General features: G+C 38.0%; 1 protein-coding gene across 2 annotated transcripts in view; it reads right to left on the bottom strand.

The window, feature by feature from the left end:
- The window catches only part of NME7 (NME/NM23 family member 7), a 90,138-nt gene that overhangs the window by 33,510 nt on the left and 37,398 nt on the right, over positions 1-19,230 (bottom strand). Inside the window, exons 2-8 of one of the 2 annotated variants that reach the window (XM_053457501.1) lie at positions 13,499-13,606; positions 12,931-13,097; positions 12,090-12,200; positions 8,610-8,660; positions 3,984-4,191; positions 2,981-3,028; positions 1,951-2,056 (exon numbers count right to left, since the gene is read on the bottom strand). In XM_053457501.1, coding sequence (XP_053313476.1) covers positions 1,951-2,056; positions 2,981-3,028; positions 3,984-4,191; positions 8,610-8,660; positions 12,090-12,200; positions 12,931-13,097; positions 13,499-13,606 — 799 coding nt within the window. The remainder of the gene's footprint in view (positions 1-1,950; positions 2,057-2,980; positions 3,029-3,983; positions 4,192-8,609; positions 8,661-12,089; positions 12,201-12,930; positions 13,098-13,498; positions 13,607-19,230) is intronic. The other variant, XM_053457502.1, reaches the window with a different exon arrangement.

Here is a 19,230-nt window from a genome sequence, read left to right as displayed (position 1 = left end):
TTTTTTGTCACAGTGAAAAATGAGTGCGACCCGCGCACGTATACAAGTCTGATGAAGTGGCCCACTGCAGAAAAAACTTGGACACCCCTGGATTATGCCCTTTGTACATGCGCCCCTTTTTCTTTGATTTTTTTACAGATATGATTCAATATGTAAATTGAATTTGTTGAAAAAAAATTGTTGGGTAAAAATCATGTTTTTTTGGGGGGGTGAGGGGGTGGGGGGGCCCTTAACAGATTCTCGCACCCGGGCCCTGAGGCGTCTAGTTACGCCCCTGCTAAGAGGCCTCTTAAAATATCCTTAGATAAGTTCTGCATCATGTAGAGAGTTTTATCTTTAATGCTCCTCGTCTCTTAAAACTGTGCTTAAAGGCTTATTGAAATATTAGAGTTGCCTAGAAAAAGAGTCCTATGATTCCTCCAAAGCCCTCCTCTAATATAACATCACAGCAGCCTGACCACCCGCAGCCATGCCCACCTGCCATTTCATGCTCATGCAAAACAATGCTTTACCAATCCTAATAAATAGTAATGGCCGCATTGACCAGTGATGGGGAACGAGTTCAACGTTTTAAGCTTGTTATTTTGGGAAAGTGCTAGATTTAAGACAATAGGGAAATATTAGATTATCCAAGCGTGTGTTGGCAATCAAATACAAATGCAATGTTGTGGAGTGAAAAGTACACTAATAGTATCCAACTCTGCCTTGGGACTGATCCAGCAAATATGTCATAGTTTTAATTTAACTAGTCAAAATTTTCCACCCATTGGAATTACCCTCTGGGATATTGTAACAAGCAACATTGGATTTTTATGATTTCTTTGGAAAGAAGGAAAAAGTTTAATTGTCCAAAAATATTGACCTAGTATTAAGAAAACGGCAAATGAAAACGGCAAATGAACTGCCCAAGTATATACAAAAATATATGCACCTAAACATCAAAAAGTCAAAAGATATTGGTATATATAACTATAGGTATTTACTAAATGCATATTTAAGGGAACAGTTGGCCAGTATTCAGCACACGTGTCATATTACAGATGTCTATTGTAAAAATAAAGGAATATTTTACCTCAGGGATAATATGTGAAAAAACTAAAAATCGATCCTTACAAATGGTACCAGAACCAGTGATGACCAGTTACTCAGGGTTGCTGCCATCGGCCTGACCTAAGGCTGCCATGCTGAGGAGGCCCTTCTCCTTTTATGTGGGTCTTCTTTGTGCAGACCCCCAGTCAACATCATAAGCTGGCTTTCCACCTTAGTTCAGAAATAATACTACAGAGGTTGACTTGGAATAAGCAGGCCACTTCCACCACAGTAGGCATGGTGATGAATAATCGTGTAAATGCTCACTCCAATCTAACTTGTGGAGCTTGCTGTGTTGCTCATCACAGATAGTCCTGGCGCATGACCAGAAGAGTGACAGTATGATTCACTGCCAGAGGGCAAGGAAGAACTTAAACTGGGTTTGGCTTAGCGCTGGTTTTTGCTTCTCCACTTTCCACCAAGCCAGGGCACGCTATGTGGCTCCACAATGCTGTGGCTTGCCCAAACCCACAACATTGTTACATTGCCAAGTTGCCTTTTTGGAAGAGAAGCAACATCAAGGACCAACAGTTTAAGATAATATTTAACTGGTTTCATGTAAAAAGTGTTAGTTTACATTTTACAGAAAAGCACATAAAACTCAAATTACTTATTAATTCTTCAAAGAATGTGTTACTTGTATCTGCACTCTATGAAGTGGGCATCCTAGCCTGCTTCAGAGGCTTTCAATATTTGACATGAACACTGGCCATTGGTCACATAAGGTCACACGTGCCCAAAACACTGTTTTTCATGGACAGCTTTCAACTCAAAAGCAGAAATGAAATACATTAATGTATGCTCAATGTCACATACCAATGTTCCCTGAGTTAGTGGGAAAAAATATCTTAACTTTCTTACCTTCAGAAACAGCATGGGGCTTAATAATACAGCAGGTGCAATCTGTAAGCTTTGCAGTGTTTTTTGGTCCAGGACCTCCACTCGATGGAAAGAAAAACTCTAACTCCTACAGATGAGTAAAGGTAAACATATTAATGCAAGCTACAACAAAATAATTCATTCATAATGACTACATAATCTATAACTATAGAAGTTTTATCTATAGTTCTACAAAAACCTACAAAATAGTCATATATCTTCATCAGAGGCTCTTACTTATTTCAGGTCAGGCAAAATCAGACAAGAACCTACAAGAACAAAACCTCACTGATGATAAATTATCCTGAAGATGTTTTCAGACTGTGGGGGAGTAAGAAGCGGACATAGAAGAAGATTTAGATATGAAGGGACCTTCAGCCATAATGCATATGACAGCTGAGTAGTCTCGTTACATTTTCATGGGCTACCCTCTGCAAATGCATAAGGGAATTCTGCAGAAGCATCCACACCCATTTGCCCTGTTTCTTGCACCCCAGCTATTTAGCTGAACACATCTGTAATCAAAGATTTGACATAATATTTCATAATAATACATTAAATGAGGGTTAGAGGTAAGATGGTTCCAGACTTTATGTGATAAGCTAACTCAAGATCAGCAAACTAGTCATTAATAACAAAATGTCTTCCTGTCTTTCTTCCTTACAGCATTGTAATATTATATGCTCAAGTTGTTCATGTTTAACTAAGATATGTTGAGTTATAGTCAAGAATTTCCATTAACAGCATCTTATGTTCATCTCTCAGGAATCTTGGGTAGTAAACTTAGGACAAGTGGTAATTTCCACACTGGAGATATGCAATTGTCGTTTTGCTTCTGTATTGGTATGGTCCTGACACTTGATCAAACCTGATAAAGAAATAAGAGCCTCTGCTGAACAGATCCAAAATGTGTAAGCCATGCAGCATAACAGATATGCAAAGAAAATGAAATAAACACTGGATACTTCAGTAATCTAAACTAGAGAATCTAATCCGTGCCATATCAGCATACCAACTTGTTTGTGCGAGACGATGTGTCAAACATCCCGTTCAAGTCAAGCTAAGTGAAGAGATGGGAACGTGAGTTGTTGATGAACCCTGATGTATTTGTCATTTTAATGATATTTATCAGACCAAGATAACATAACTTGAAACCCCCCTTGATATTTTCCGTGTAAGGGTCATTGAGACCCGGTTGTAGGTCATTGGTAGATTCTACAAACTAGCACATTCTACTTGGTGTGCTGTTTCCGCAGAGCTGCAAGGATCACTGGCGGGAGACCAAAAGTAAGGCTTCAAAGGTTACTGCCAGTCCTGGCATGGATTTACACTGATATTTTTAAACATAGTCAATGGGTAATCAGGTACAGTGCTCGGTCATTAAGCCATAAAAGAAATGTCTTGAGTATATGGAAGTCCAACGAAATACCTCTGAGTTAATGCTAATGCAGCTTAAAATAGCTTGGGTGGGTTAGAGTTACTTCTTAAACATAAGAGCATATTTACTACCGTTCCCTTTTTGTTATAAGAACTGGAACATCCAGAACTTTAAACAAAGGTTACGTTTTTGTTTAGGGTGGTATTTTGTATCACTTTAATAGGCCAAGTATGCCTTAAAATAAATAATTTTTTTTAATATAAAACAGTACACTAACAGATTTGATGAGTAAAACTTGCAAGACTTGACTATAAAAAGCCCTAGATTTTAGGGAAAATTAGGGAAAAAATAGGAGAAACTAGTCAGCTAGGTTTTAAATTATGGTCACTAACCAGAAAACAGAGATGGAAAGAAATGAATGACAGCTACCTTACTATAAAACTGAAAAATAAGATTAAAAAAACACCCAATAACATTTTGTATATAGTTAATGATAATGTTCATATAAACTGAAAATATTCTGCAGCATCATTGTATTACCATACATTAGATGAACAAACTAACTTATCATTAAGTGATCTATGTATTTGCTTTTTCAGGATTTTAGACTGGTCTGGCTCAATAAATCTGAACATACTCTGGCAGCCGAAGCAATGGAATCTGAGCCGTGAGCGGCGTTTTTTGTGCCGTCGGTACCAAATCTTGCCCTTATGCTTTCCGGCGATTCACTTCTTGCAATGCCAGCGTTGGTTGGACCCAACAGTTTTCTCCAGGAAGCTACAGCATCATCTCCAACCACCTCCAACGCTACAATGGGTCCACTGGTCATAAAATGAATAAGATCACTGAAAAACAATCAGAATGCAATTTAATTTAATAATAATTATTAACTGAATTGTAAAAATACCATGTTATCCTCCTCCAAAGAAAGGTAAATGTTATTAAAATAAAGATATATGATTTTACATTAAAGAAATCAGCCAGCTTAATTTTTCAATATAGCCTCCATTGGATCTTGGTACTCTTCACAAAAAATGCCAGCAAAACAGCAGGAGGCCCTTCTAACGGCACTGACGTCAGTCAACACATCACTAATTCTTGTAAATATTGCAGAGTAAGGATAGTGGAAGGGACTTCAAGACAGCAAACTAAGGATTATACTAGTTTTGCCACCGTTTGCCACAGACCTCAGCTCCCCTCAGGCAAAAGAGTATTTTGCTTTTACTTATAACATTATAACATTTAAAAATACATTGCTTGTAAAACAATTTATAAATACTCTCACTAAATCAACGTTTAAATAAACCTTAGCAATCTCCAAAACAAACATAGTATTTTTTTTTTTGCCAACATTTATGGCCATAGACCTTTCTTGTAATCAGGCAGGAATGAAGAACATGATCCAAGAACATTTCTTCTACGGATTTAATTCATAAACATGCACTTTTTTTTGTAGTAGTGAATAATAAGTCACCTCCTCTATGTTTTGGGTTTTTTTATGGACAACTAAGAAAAAAAAGAAAGATACGTTTCAACGAAGTATGTGTTACGGCCTACGCTTGAGACCTTTTAATTATTTACTGGCGTGACATTGAGTGGAACAGAAGGACTGCTCCAGGGTATTGCAACTGAATGATACGTAACGACATAACAAGCTAGAGTGTAGTAGCAGAAAGGACAAACGCTCATTAGGCTTCCTTGCAGAATTCCATTGAAAAGCAAACAAACTGTGTGTTTGCCGTATGAATTTCTTTACTAGAATTATTCAGCTCCCAGACAACATGCACATAAATAATGGAAAATGTATATAAAACACACGTGGTAACGCTCCAAAAGGTTTACCCTAAGACTCAGGGTCTGCGAAGGTAGCAGAAATACAGATTCCATGTATGGAAATTCGCATTTCATCGTATTAATGTGTCATAGCACGTTCACAACCGTTAGATTGATGGTTTGCTCCTTTAAACAGATCCCTAGCTGCATACAATTGTAAAAGTATGCGGCCCAAATGTCTCTTTGTGAATGCACAGAAACATGTATGTTCGCTGCCAAGTGCGGCAGAGTGGATTTCAAACTTACATTTAATCATATCCACATATATTCTATTATATTCGCTTTCTTGCTTGTTTTCTGCCTCTTGCTGTTGCCTTGTGTTGGGAAAGTTGCAGATTCAGTTTTCCAAGCACACGAAAAAATTACAAGATCTTTGTAAGATCACTATTAGCTCCCTTATGAGTTCTGATCACAATCATTATGGTCACCAGGGCATCACGTGCAACTATATATTTTATTTATTTGTTGTTTTACCAGGAAGAATATATTGAGATTTCTCTTGTTTTCAAGCATGTCCTGGGGACCAAGTCCAGAAACGCTTTTTACGTATAGGCTGGAGGAATGCCAACAATCCATTCTGACCTCCACTATCTTGGAAGGACAGCATGAGGTCCTCAACAGAAGCAGAATATTCCTGCCAAGGCCAACACTATTGGGTGAGCAGCTGCTCAATGATCTCCCTTGTATATGGTCCATTTACACATGGAGGTCTTCAAAACATTTCTTCCTATGTACTGCATGTCCTTTAGAGGTGAAGCACTGGATTATGAAATCATGGTCTTCAGTGCAGAGGAGATGTTATGCGAATAAGAAATTCAACTTGAGTAAGGTCCTAGAGCCACCGTCCCTGGTCAGGCCTAGGGCAGCAAACACCACCGATATTCAACTACTCCGCAGTATATATATGTCCACTTTTTCTAGTGTGTGTGTGTGGGTAGATGTATTTTTTTCAGTGGTGGCGAATATCATATTGCGAAGGGGCATGGTGGATAGTAAATTTAAAAATTTGAAAGATATAAAGATTTTATATGAAACTGAAGGTTTTGGATGTTAGACCAACTAATGGAGATTTGTGGTTTTACTGGATCTCAAAAGAAAAATGTCGAAAAGGCTCAGGGAACATATTGTAAAAATATTTACTCACGGGTTGTGAACTTATTAAAACACATAAGGTTATTCCCATAGTCACTAAACAGGGTGATCAAGTGAGTGTGAAGACTTTCTGGACATGTTCAAAAGAGGTTCATGGCTAGTTATATAAATGTTTCAGGTGTAAAGTAATGAAAGGCTTTATGAGGCGGTAGAGAGTCAGGATAGAAAACCGGATATAACTTACATGTATAGTCAATAATGTAAAAGAAAATATTTCAATAACTTTTACAAGTGAGAATCCTACTGTAGTTGATGATCACACTGCTCACAGAGGACTAAACCAAGGTCGAACGGGCTTTTATCATAACAAAATTAATTCATGAAATCCACCTATAGATCGTCCCAATCATCAGCAGCTTAACAATAGTAGAGAAATATTTTAATTTGGAGGAATAATCATATAGATCCCGAGAGGTTTTAATATTGATGTCTTGCCTATTTTATTTGTAGATGTTATTACATGGGTTTATTTAGTGAATACAGCTGCAAAATGTAGGCTTTTATAAAAAAAAAAAAAACCAAAAAAATAAAAAACACTTTTAGTTTATACCATATCCAAATTTAACTTTGTCTCTATTATTACACTTCATAGAGCTAAAAGCTTTTATATTACAATTTTGGTGCCTGGCAGTGTCTGGTGCCCATTACTGACAGATTCTGTGATTTTAATGAGTTAACCAGACTCATTGCATAAATCATCAAAAGCTGACCGATACATAAAATACTGCTTTCTCCTAACATTTTATAAACAATATAATATTGTGTTAGCTGTAATGGGCTATATGCAAACATAGTATTGGTGGCTCAAGAATTCATTTAAAAAGTACTCTACTACTTACTTGTTCTACATATCAAAAACTGATTTTAGTTTAAGGTATCTTTTTAAACTTGTCATATATGAAACAAATGCATGAGTCAATTCTAAAAATGGCTCTGCTTTCAAGTTGCTGCTCGCTGATACTTCCTGTTCAGTTTAGCCCGAGTGTCACTTCCTAAGATCTTAGATGAAACATTGTTGTCTCCTCCTGTAATGTAACTCTAGATAAACACGTGTTGGTAAGATAAGCCTCAAAAGCAAAGAACTGCCATGTTTTATTAAATTGTGAAAAAACTGATATTTACCAACGTAGATATATGCAAATCTACACAACACAAGACATGTTTAATGATGGATACGAAACATTTTCGGGGTTTCTTTTTTTTTCACCAGGTCCATTGTTTACAACTATATTTGCCTGTCCTACATCCACTGGAAGCTTAGTAGGTAGGTACCTACTACCCATTCTGTAAAGTAAAATTTTCCCACATTGTACAGCAGTCTTCTGCCCAGTTTAAATCACGCCCTTTAGTTCTAGAACTAATCTTTTCATTAAAACCCTTCTCTCATGGACATGATTTACTCATATGCTCCTCTCTCAGCTGGTAAGAACTTATGTTTAGGAGATCTTTTTTTTTTTTTTGCGATGTTACAATTCTACAAAATAGCATTTTTCCCCATAAACTCACCACAATCAGCTGTTCACCTAAATAATAAACACCATTATGCGAAAAGTGTTCACATTTCCAATACTATATACGGCAATGGTGGTGTGCAACTAACAAGAGCCACAATCAGACATTTGGAGCAGAAAACCCCACAGTTTCACCTTTATCTTCTTTCTTCATTTTAAATTACCCCTCTTTAGTGGGCCTCGTTAACATCTTCTGTCCCCCCACTTGTCTTGTTAAGCCTCCTATCAGTTTATGTTCCCCTTACCTACACTTCAATTCGGTTCTTCATGTCTGTCAAGTTCACTCACCCCTCTTTTCCTGTCCATTGTATCCATTTCCCCTCTTTCTACAAAACATATTTGCTTCTTATAAACATATATCCTGCTGAGTGCATGCTGGGATGTAACGGTCCCTGTGATGACCATCAGCCAATATTAAGGTAGACATAATGCATTTGTGCTATGCATATGCACTAAGCCCCTGCTTTGTTGTGTGTATATATTGATCATCTTAGCAGCATCTCAAAGTTTCAATTTATTTGCTTGTTAGGATAAGCTTCCATTTTTTGTACCTTTTCAACAGTATTTTTTACTTAACCATCAATCAGGAATGTGCTGGTATTGCACAGTAAGAGGAGCCAGATTGGGACTCCATGTGGCTTGGCATCAGCCATACCCTCTTATAGAGATCCTACAACAAACTAAGGTTTACAAGCCCACCATCAGTGACTTTGTTAATATTTAATCAGTTATAAAAATATGTATATATATCTAAAGCACCAACTTACTTAAAAAAGGATTTTGAGTGGTGTTCTCTGTAGAAATCCATTGCTTCAGCTCTGCAAACAATAAATAAAAAATACTAATGTATTATGTGTAACATATAATTAAACATATATATATATATATATATATATATATATATATATATATATATATAAAACATCATGTGCATTGAATAAAACATTAAGATTGTCAGGTAGCAATTATATAAAAAAAATATATTAAAATATATTTTCAATGAACATTTAAAACACAGCCTGTAGTGCCATTTAAAGTATTTATTCAAAGTACATCTAATTTAAAAGAACTCTGTATAGTGTGATACAGTTAGAAGTATTTGTTCATACCAAGGATAAACCTATAAAGTTTACTGGACTGTGCACATTAACTTTCAGCCAACACCAGTTTGGGTTCTAGTTCCAAGCAGTTACAATATAATGGATTTGAGATAACAATCACTTAGAAGTGGCTACTGGGTAACGAGTTACACAATTCAACTAAAAAGTAAAGGTCCATGTATTATTTTTCATACACTAAGTTATAGAAAAACCTTTTTTCCCCCAATGATTTTTCTTTTAACCTTATTGTCTTACAGACAAAAAATACAGCCTTATTTTTATCAGGCTGAGAATTTAGAACATGAGTATGATGGATTAAATAATAATAACAACTATTTGTTATTATTATTTATTGTTTTATATAGTGCCATCCTATTGCATAGCGCTGTACAACGGGTAGACAGGACATATAAATCCAACATAAACTAAAAACAGAAAAATAAGGTGTGTTACTTTAACCAATTAACGTCCAATGACGGACCAATGACGTCAGACACAAATGACCAATGACGTGCGTGGCAAAAATTTATGGTTAGATGGGGTAAATTGAATTAGCCGGCTTCAAAGATGGCCCACTTAGGACATGGGGGCAGTAGGACCAGATGTCAAAGTTCCAAGTTGAAAAATGTGCACTTCCCAAATGTGGCATTTTACCTCCTAAACACTGTACTCGGGAGATGTTGCTGAATACATATTGGGGTGTCTTATAGTGACGTATACCTAGAGTTATAAATTTATACCTGAAGTACAATTTGTGTGAAAAAAAAACTTTGGCAAAGGCTGGTGGTAGAATCTCATGCATGGAAAGGGTTAAAATAGCAGCATTTGAAATACCTTGAGGCGTCTAGTTTTCAAAAACATATGGTTTGATGGGGTAAATTGCATTGGCCGGCTTTAAAGATACCCGAAATAGCACATGGGGCAGAATGACCAGATTTGGAAAAAATAATTGGTTTTGAAATAGCAAAACGCTACTTGTACTTATTGCCCAATAACTTGCAGAAAAAAGCAAAAAAAAGATAAAACCATTAGGTATTTCTAAACTCAGGACAAACAGTAGAATCTATATAGCAGCTTTTTGGATGAGTAAAAGATTTTTCAAAGAAAAAATCTTATATTATATTATAACACAATAAATAACTTTTCCACTAAATGATTTCAGGTCCTTGAACGTTTTCTCCCCTGAAGTCACTACAACTTCAGGAGGGCATTTTATCTCTGGATAAATATAAATTAAATTCCTACTGTAAGTTAAGTGCCAGGAAACAGATGACCAAACACACACCAACACCAGGACAGGCTCTGCCACATCGACAACCAAACACACACACCAGGGCAGGCTCTGCCACACCCACATCCAAACACACACACACACCAGGACAGGCTCTGACACAGACACCCAAACACACACCCTAGGACAGGCTCTGCCACACCAACACCCAAACACATACCAGGACAGGCTCTGCCACACCAACACCTATACACACATACCCGAGGACAGGCTCTGCTACACTGATAACCAAAAACACACAAACAGCAGGACACAATCTACGTCACAGACGTCTCCATCAGGATGGATTTCACACTGCACTGTCATTTATACCCTCCTTAGTGTTTTTGCCCCTTGTGTATTGATGACCCTGCTTCCCATATTTATTAATATTAGCCCCAGTTGCCGATAGCAGGTATAGATCAACACATTAACACACAAACCAAGCTTTGCATGTATAGATCAACTGAAATTCACTTGTGATCTCAGCACTGAAGGTATATATCAAATAAACAGAATCAGACAAACAAATCCTGTATTTGCAGGTATATCATAGTATATCAAACATAGCATTGCAGGTATAGATCAAATTAATACATGGAAACAGCATTGCAGGTATTAATCAACTGAATATTTGCAGGTATACATAAATAATGTATGGAAACTTATAGATATGTATCTACAGAAAAACCCAGCTTTGCAGGTATAGATCAATTGGAATTCACATAAAAACACGTCATTAAAAGGTATATTTAAAACCCCCTAAATTACAGACATAGATCACAGGTTGCACACCCCAAAGCCAGCCCTGGCGTCCACACTGCCCACACAGCAATCACACTCCTATCATACCCAGGAAACCAGTAAATGCTGGTAACTAGGCATGATGGGACTGTGCTTGCTGTGATTGCTGTTAGTGATGTGCAGACCCCATACTGCTGGCAGCATCAATACACAAGGGGGGCAGCTAGCTAGGTTTCAGCATGTACTGGCTGACTTGGCATGATAGGAGTGTGATTGCTAACAGCAATCAAAGTCCCATCATGCCTAGGTTCCAGCACTTACACATCCAACCAGTAAATGCTGGAACCTAGGCATGATGGGACTGTGATTGCTGTTAGCAATCACACTCCTATCATGCCAAGTCAGCCAGTACATGCTGGTACAGGGTGGCTGTAAGTGATGTGCAGACCCCATACTGCTGGCAGCATCAATACACACAATACACACATATACAATACATCAAAGTCCCATCATGCCTAGGTTCCAGCACTTACACATCCATGCTATCACACACTCATTCATTCATATACTCATTCATTCACAGATTAATTCCCTCACACTCATTCAAACACCCTCCCCACCCCCTTACCTGCACTGCAGCTCCTCGATGCGGCTCACAGACTTTATGCGGCCTCCCTCTGCGTTCTCTGGTACTGCACAGAGGAAGCAGGACTGGAGCAGAGTCATGTGATGTCACGTGAACTCTGCTAGGTTTCGCTTCCTCTATGCAGTACAGAAGACCCTCCCACAGGTAAGCAGCAGGGCTCGAGGTGCGGCCCGCGTAAGATCGGTTGCCCTGGCTGCCGATCTTACGCAGGTCGCACCCTCTCTCTCCTCCGCATTAAAAATAAATAAATAATAATAATAAAAAAAAGACGGGATTTAAAGTCGCATTGCAACTTTATTCCAAATTCGGCCCCCCTTGCCCCCCTGTAGCGACGCCACTGGTCAGGAGGCTAAATCCATTCAAAAGACCAGTATTTAATTCATTCATCGAGGTAATCTTTGTGTGAATGTGCTCCTAGACTATCTGTGTGGGTCTCATTCCACCAGCCAACCTCACAATGAAGTCACAATTAGAAACAGCTACTCACCGACTGAGGAGAACCATTTTAGCTTTAGTGATTAGGAATCCGGAATCTAAGATCGATTCAATAATTGAACCCATTTTCATTACAGCATCAGGCTTTATCATAGCCAACGTCCTACAGGAAGAAACAAACAAATGAATATAACTTTCACATATACAATTATGTTTTAGCACATCCATCAATCTACAGAACACACACATCCAAGTGATATGACTGTCACTATTAACTATTAAATTCTAACACTGGCCAATTCTCATCATGAGTATGTTCGCACAGGTGGACGGATGCAGGATCTCATTACTGACTGTATCACCCGAAGAACGTGTCATAGAAAGGCAATTTTACCAGCTGTGGTAAGAAGGTCATCCATACAGCATTCGGGATGCACATAAATGGACCTCAAAGATTTGAAAAAAGAATGCAAACGCTCTTTCATATACTCCTACTGCTAGAGCTGGTGGCACGCTATTCATGCCTTCTGGAAGCCTCTCAGGCATGCCAGTGCCTCAACCTCACCAAACACAATTGGGTTTTGCTTGCATTGTCCAATGACTTAATTTCTCCTATTTATTCCAGTTTATCACTACTTGTGATTAAATTTCTACATTTTATCAAACACCCTTTGTTTACAATCTTTAGTTTTTATTAATTTTAAGATTTACAACAATCTACTTTTCTGAGGATGAGTGTATTGGTATAACACCTATTAAAAACAGTCTCTTTGAGCGTTGAGACATACTGATAAAGTGACTTAAATAATAAAACATTATTAAGTAGTTCACTTCCCTTCTTGTTCTCATAGATTATGAACAGTTATTTAAAAAAAAAAAAAACTCCAACTCACTTTTCTTTTTTACTGCCAACCTTGCGAGCAGTGTACTGATCTCCATAGTCAATTAAATGGAGGAGGCGAGAGAAAACATTTATTTTGTTGCCAACAAATAAATCTTCTTTTCGTAATTCTTCATATTTTGTTCTCCTCAAGAAGATTCGATGGTTCTTTACATCATACTGTTGAAAGTATAATAAGTATTAGCAGAATGTTTTCATAAATGACTTAAGTGTTATGAAAGGGGTTGAGTTTCTCCAGAGGGAATGAGTCAGATTGCGCACACTGACCGAATTACGCAGTGTGTAGGGACCTTCGTGCAGAGAAAGCTTTCCAAGTTGGTCCTTTGTAATGCATAATGAGATCAACGATTTGAAGATGCAATTCTCCTGCAAACCACTTTAAACACTGACTGGTTTTTCACTCAAAACAATACCCAAGGTCTTTTTTTTTTGTTCATTATCAAGTGATTCATCTGTAATGTTTTCTTTTATTCAAAACTAAAGCTATACTGACTAAAATGTAGTGTGGTCTAGTCATAGATAAGGCAAGAACACAACTAATAAACAATTGAATATCTCACCATTTCAACAGATTGATCCTTAGTGTAATAGATGAGCTGGTAACGTCTCTGAAGGGCAGCATTTGGATCATACCATTCTGCAATAAACACATATCTGTCCTCTTCACTCTGAAATACAAGTAACATTAAATAATAAAGTTAAGCAAAACTAGGGTACATTATTCAAGGAGTTAATTGGATTAAAGTGGGTCATCACTTCAGACAATATATTCAGATAACATCTTCCTTATGGCCCTGGTGTTTCCTTAATTGCTCTTTATTGTCCAGACTATGGAGGCACACAGCTATGGTATGTAGCCATAAGAAGGATAGTAATGGAAGTAAAATGTCACTGTTGTTTGCAATTTCTGCTGAACATGAAAAGTGCAGAGTTGGCGAAGTGGGAATGTGAGGTGCAAAAGTATTTATTATAACATCAAGCAAGCTAATGACTTTAGCATTTATTGAACAATCAGTCTCCTAGTTTGGGAACACAAGGTTCATTTATTTCTAGAAAATACTGCTAAATTTAGTTTGTAATTTGTATGCTGGCAAATCAATGTACAAAGCATATTCCCAGGTATTTATAGCTGTTGACTAAAGATCACGTGGCTTGTTCTAATGCACAAGTCGGTGTTGAGAAGCTTTAGATATTCAGCTTTTGTTCCAAACACCATAGTAACATCGTTCTCTGCATTCAAGAAAGGTTTCTAGTAAGAGGTTTGCAGCTATAGAGAAATGCTCTGGTCTCAGTTTTGAGACATGTTGTTTTGTGCATTAGTCTGATGAATCTACTCAATTATGGTTGAATTGGCATGAGATATGAGATTTGTTATGAGAGTTTAGAGATGGACCATTGGTAAACAACCCTAAAAACAGCTACATTTAGATGTACCCTTAAGTTAGTTATGAGACAAAACCACCCTATATGTTAACGTGGGGAAAAAGATCTTCATAAGGTCTTTTCAGCTGAGGATTGGCAAGAGGTGGGAGGACAAGAGAAACTTGCCACCATGCGCATAGCACAGACGCCCACCGGCTGCCAGAAAGGAGGATCCAGGTCCCCTGCAGAGCTGCAGGGGATCTGGATCTTAGTGTTATAGTCCGACCTTTATTTGAGGTCGGATTAAAAGATGAGGGGTATTTTTCTGACCATTTGCTCTGAAAAAACCCTCATTTTATAATCAACAAAAACGATTCAACTAATCGATAGTGAAAAAGATTTTCATTATAGATTATTATTGATCGTATTGATTAGTTGTTGCAGCCATATTCACAATCCCCCACAACATAAAATCTTTTTAAATAATATAATCAAAGGCGCTCTGCAAAAAATGCTTATCCAACTTAATCACTGTATGAAACCAACTAACAAGATTATAATGTGGAGAATACCAAGAACATTACTATACCAACTACAGGCCTATACTACAGTTCTGTTAAACATTCAATTACATCTTGTCTCCTGCTAGACAGTATTAATACTCAGAGTCGTGTGACCTGTGTGGTTAAATTAGGTCACTGAGATGAGGTTTGAACCCACCACAATTAGAGGTGAGGAACATCTGCAGCAGATAACACTAGCTTGGCTATTACCATACCTGGGGGCTCTCTGGGTTTGATCCAGAGTCTTAGAGTCAGTTTCTTTTCCCCTAGGACCATGCCCAATCCCTTCTACACCCTAGCCCATTTTCCCCTGCTCACTGACCTTTAAAAGGCTACCCAAGGCTAGCATCACCCCATGTGAGGCTTGCGCCGGTGTCTTTCAAAGCCACTACCCTAGAAGAGGGAGAGCTCTAGGTAGCAGTGTGCTGGCAGCCAGCTCTATTCCTTGTGTAAAGTTTGAAAAGTGGTCTTATCATCATAGCAACCAATGCAATCATATGATCATCTGTAATATTCCATTGGTTGCTATGGTAAGCACTATAATCACTTTTTATACATGTCCCTTAAGGAGACTCGTGCTGCTAAGGAACAAAATACAGATGGTCTAAAGTGCCAGGTCTGTTGAAAAATGGTGGTGTCAGTTCCTGGCTCCACCATTGACCCTTGAGAATTTGGCCTTTCACTCTGAGATTCATAATGTAGAATAAAAACCCTGGGACCCTTGAGAATTCTTCATTATGACTAGGGGGTTTAACTAGTAGTGCCCTGCTGGATGCATTTTTTTTTGTAAACTTCCATAACTTGAGATGAGGTCTCAGATAAGATGCACATAAGAAATGGCGATACACAGTTCTGCCTCTTCCAAGGACATTCCAGTGCTAACAAAAAGGCCGGCAACAGCCAGCCTTGTGCTTACATATACATACATTCAATTTAACAACAGTATAAACTCAAATATATTCCAGTTACAGTTTGTTATTACTATAGATATATTTTTATACATGATTTTACTATGGCGAGACTGCGATGGAAACAGTTTTGTAACAAACTGGTAATGGAGGTTTCTAAATTATAGATCTGGTAAGCCAAATGGATCGATTCACTGGTATGTTAATAAGGAGGGAAGAAAATTCTACGTTTGTAGCCAGACACGGGTGTCTTGGAAGGTGTGCATTCACTGTAACTAATCAAAAAGTAACCTTCAACCGGCCGATACCAGGGAGCGTCAGAAATTAGTGGCTAACGTGAATGTTCCAAAGTGCACATTCATTTTTCATTTAATGTGAGTCTTGTGAGGACATAATGAACTTGGCAATTTATTATCTTTCAAGAAGAGTATATAAAAAGGGACCAACAATTATCTCAGTCACAAAAAGAAAGTACATAGTAGTAAAATGTTTAGAAGTACAACAAGTTTTACCTTTTTTTTTTTTACTACATGGCACTAAAAGTAGCTGAGTGAATGGGGTTTACTTTTTAAAGCTTGTCCAGTTAAACATTAACATTTGATCAAGTGTGTATTCTTAGGTTACAGCTCAAGTACAAAAGGGAAAAAAACAGTTGTAGAAGTCACCCCTGTTATTTTTTTAGTTTTACATAGTCGCTGTAGGAAGGCAAGACTGATTCTTCAGTGTTGATGAACTACAAGGGTGACCACAAAATCAGCTGTAGCCTTGGTAGGGGAATCTGTTTTCAGTGAGTTTTGGAGCTACAATTCAGTGAGGAGCTGTCAGGGAGCATCTTGCTTAACCCCTTCGAGACAAAGGCTGATTTTACTTTTTGTACCCTTTGTGACAATGGCCTTTTTAACATTTCTGCGCTGCTTGTGTTTAGCTGTAATTTTCTTCTTTCCCGTTTACTGAACCCACACACATTAGATATTGTTTTTTTCAGGACAAGAAGGGCTTTCTTTAGATGACATTGTTTTGATTGTATCATATTATTTACTATTAAAAAAATTATAAAATATGGTGAAAAATTTAGAAAAAAATGACTGTTTCTAACTTTTAGTTGAAAAATCTTTTACTCATCTATAAAAGGTAATGAAAAAACCTGCTAAATAGATTCTACTATTTGTCCTGAGTTTAGAAATACCCAATGTTTTTATGTTTTTTTGCTTTTTTCTACCCATTATGGGGCAATAAGTACAGGTAGCGTTTTGCTATTTCAAAGCCATTTTTTCCAAATCTGGTAATTCTTCCCCCCATGTGCCATTTCGGGTATCTTTGAACCCGGCCAATGCAATTTACCCCATCAAGTCATATATTTTTGAAAACTAGACAGCCCAGGGTATTTCAAATGCTAGTATTTTAACTCTTTCCATGCACCATATCTACCACCAATCTTTGTCAATCTTTGTGGTAGTCATTTTTTTGCATTTGGTTTTCCACACACATTTTAATTCAGGTATGAATTAAAATGTTCTCGTATATGTCACTATCACAAAACACCCCAATATGTGTTCGGCAACATCTCCTGAGTACAGCGATACCTCACATGAATGATTTTGCCTGGCTGTTTTGGGGCAAAAGGGCCACATTTGGGGCATGCGCTTTTTTCAAAGTTGAACTTTGGCATTTGGGATCCACTGCCCATGCCCTATTTGGTACATCTTTGAGCCGGGACATTTCAGTGTGCCCAACAAAACCATATATTTTTCAAAACTAGACACCACAGGGTATTTTAAATGCTGGTATTTTAACTCTTTGCATACACACATTTTACCACCAGCATTTTTTCAAAGTTTGCAGTAATATTTTTGTGTGTGTATTTTTCCCACACACACCTACTTTATGTATGAATTTACAGCTCCTGGTATATGCCGCTGTCACACGACACCCCATAATGTGTTCAGCAACATCTCCTGAGTGCAGTGATACCCCACATGCATGGGTGTGTCATTTTTTGGGGGAACTAAAAGGCCACATTTGGTACGTGTGCATTTTTCTAATTGGAAATTAGATGTGTGGCCATCCTTCCCCCGGCGTTAATTGGGACGTTGTTGAACCTGGCCCATTCAATTTACCCCATCAAATCATACATTTTTTAAAAGTAGACACCCCACGGGCATTTAATATGCCAGTATTTTAACTCTTTCCATGCGAGAATTGTTTTAAGCTAATATGCTTATTTTAGGACTTGCTCACAAAAATATATTTTTTATATATATATATTTTTTTTTTTATTATTTTTTTTTAAAAAAATTTTAACATTTTTTTTCAACTTGGAGGTTCCCCTGATAGTGACATCAGTGGGAAATGATTTTTACATTTTACTGTTTTTTTACTATTTTTTTCTAATTATTATTAATTTTATTTTATTTTTTAATTTATTTTTACTAATCACACTGTGATTAGAAAGCTGGGCTCCATTGACTTGCATGGTGAATGCAGTACCTGTATTCAACCTGCAAGTGGAGCCAAAGTTCTCTAGATGGTCTGGACCATCTAGCGAAGTTTTAAAATTTGTGGTTCCTGTTACAGGACGGCGGCCATCTTCCTTGATGGCGAAGATTGCCGGCAGCTGCGGCTGTGACCGCTCTCCGGAGCGGTCACAGCCCATCAAAAGGTTAGTGTTTGGTGTCGCTGGATGCCTCCTGATCGAGGCATTCCAGCGACACCATTTAAGTTTAGGAGGCGAACGTCGATCGCCTCCTAAACGCTTTTAAAACGGGCGTCCGCCGCCATACAAAGTATGGCGGATGTTGACGCCCCGTGGAGGGGCCAGAGATGGCCCCTTCGTGCCGATCGCGGCGTTGCTGAATGCCTCGAGGTCGAGGCATTCAGCAACGCTTTTTGGGTGCAGAAAGCGATAGTAGATCGCTTTCTGCACCCGTTTAAAGACGTGCCGGTCCTGGCACGTCAATTGTCGTAAAGCACATGCTTTTCCGTGCCGTGCCAGGACCGGCAATTGTCATTAAGGGGTTAAAGACAGACCACGAACCACAAATTATTTTAGTGTGAAATCTTCTGAGGTTAGTAATGGCAGGTCCTTATAAATTCATACGAACACAGTAGCTTACCAGATGCTCAGCACTGAGCTTTATTGTGTTTATGCTGTTAAACAATTCTCCTGAGTGTGAGTCTGGAGTATGTAACCACCAGATCGGCTGCTTATATGGTTGAACCGATGCTTTGGTGAGCTGGATATATGTGGCTGCACACTATAAATGTTTCCAGAAAGAGTCCTTATATATGTTATTTCAGGGTTGTTGGCCTCAAAGTGCGAGTGCTCATTTTCATCTTCAGTTTGTTCCTGCTTCATAGGCACCACAATACTTATCATGAACTCCAGCGTGAGGCACTGGGAGTAGCAAACTGGCTCGGATAGGATTGTTGCTCGACCAGGCTACTTGCAGTTGTGTTAAC

The sequence above is a fragment of the Spea bombifrons genome, chromosome 2 (genome assembly GCF_027358695.1).
Source record: "Spea bombifrons isolate aSpeBom1 chromosome 2, aSpeBom1.2.pri, whole genome shotgun sequence".
In the NCBI taxonomy this organism is placed as follows: Eukaryota; Metazoa; Chordata; class Amphibia; order Anura; family Pelobatidae; genus Spea; species Spea bombifrons.
The sequence above is the reverse complement of the archived record's forward strand: the minus strand, read 5'-3'. Positions and strand labels throughout refer to the sequence as shown.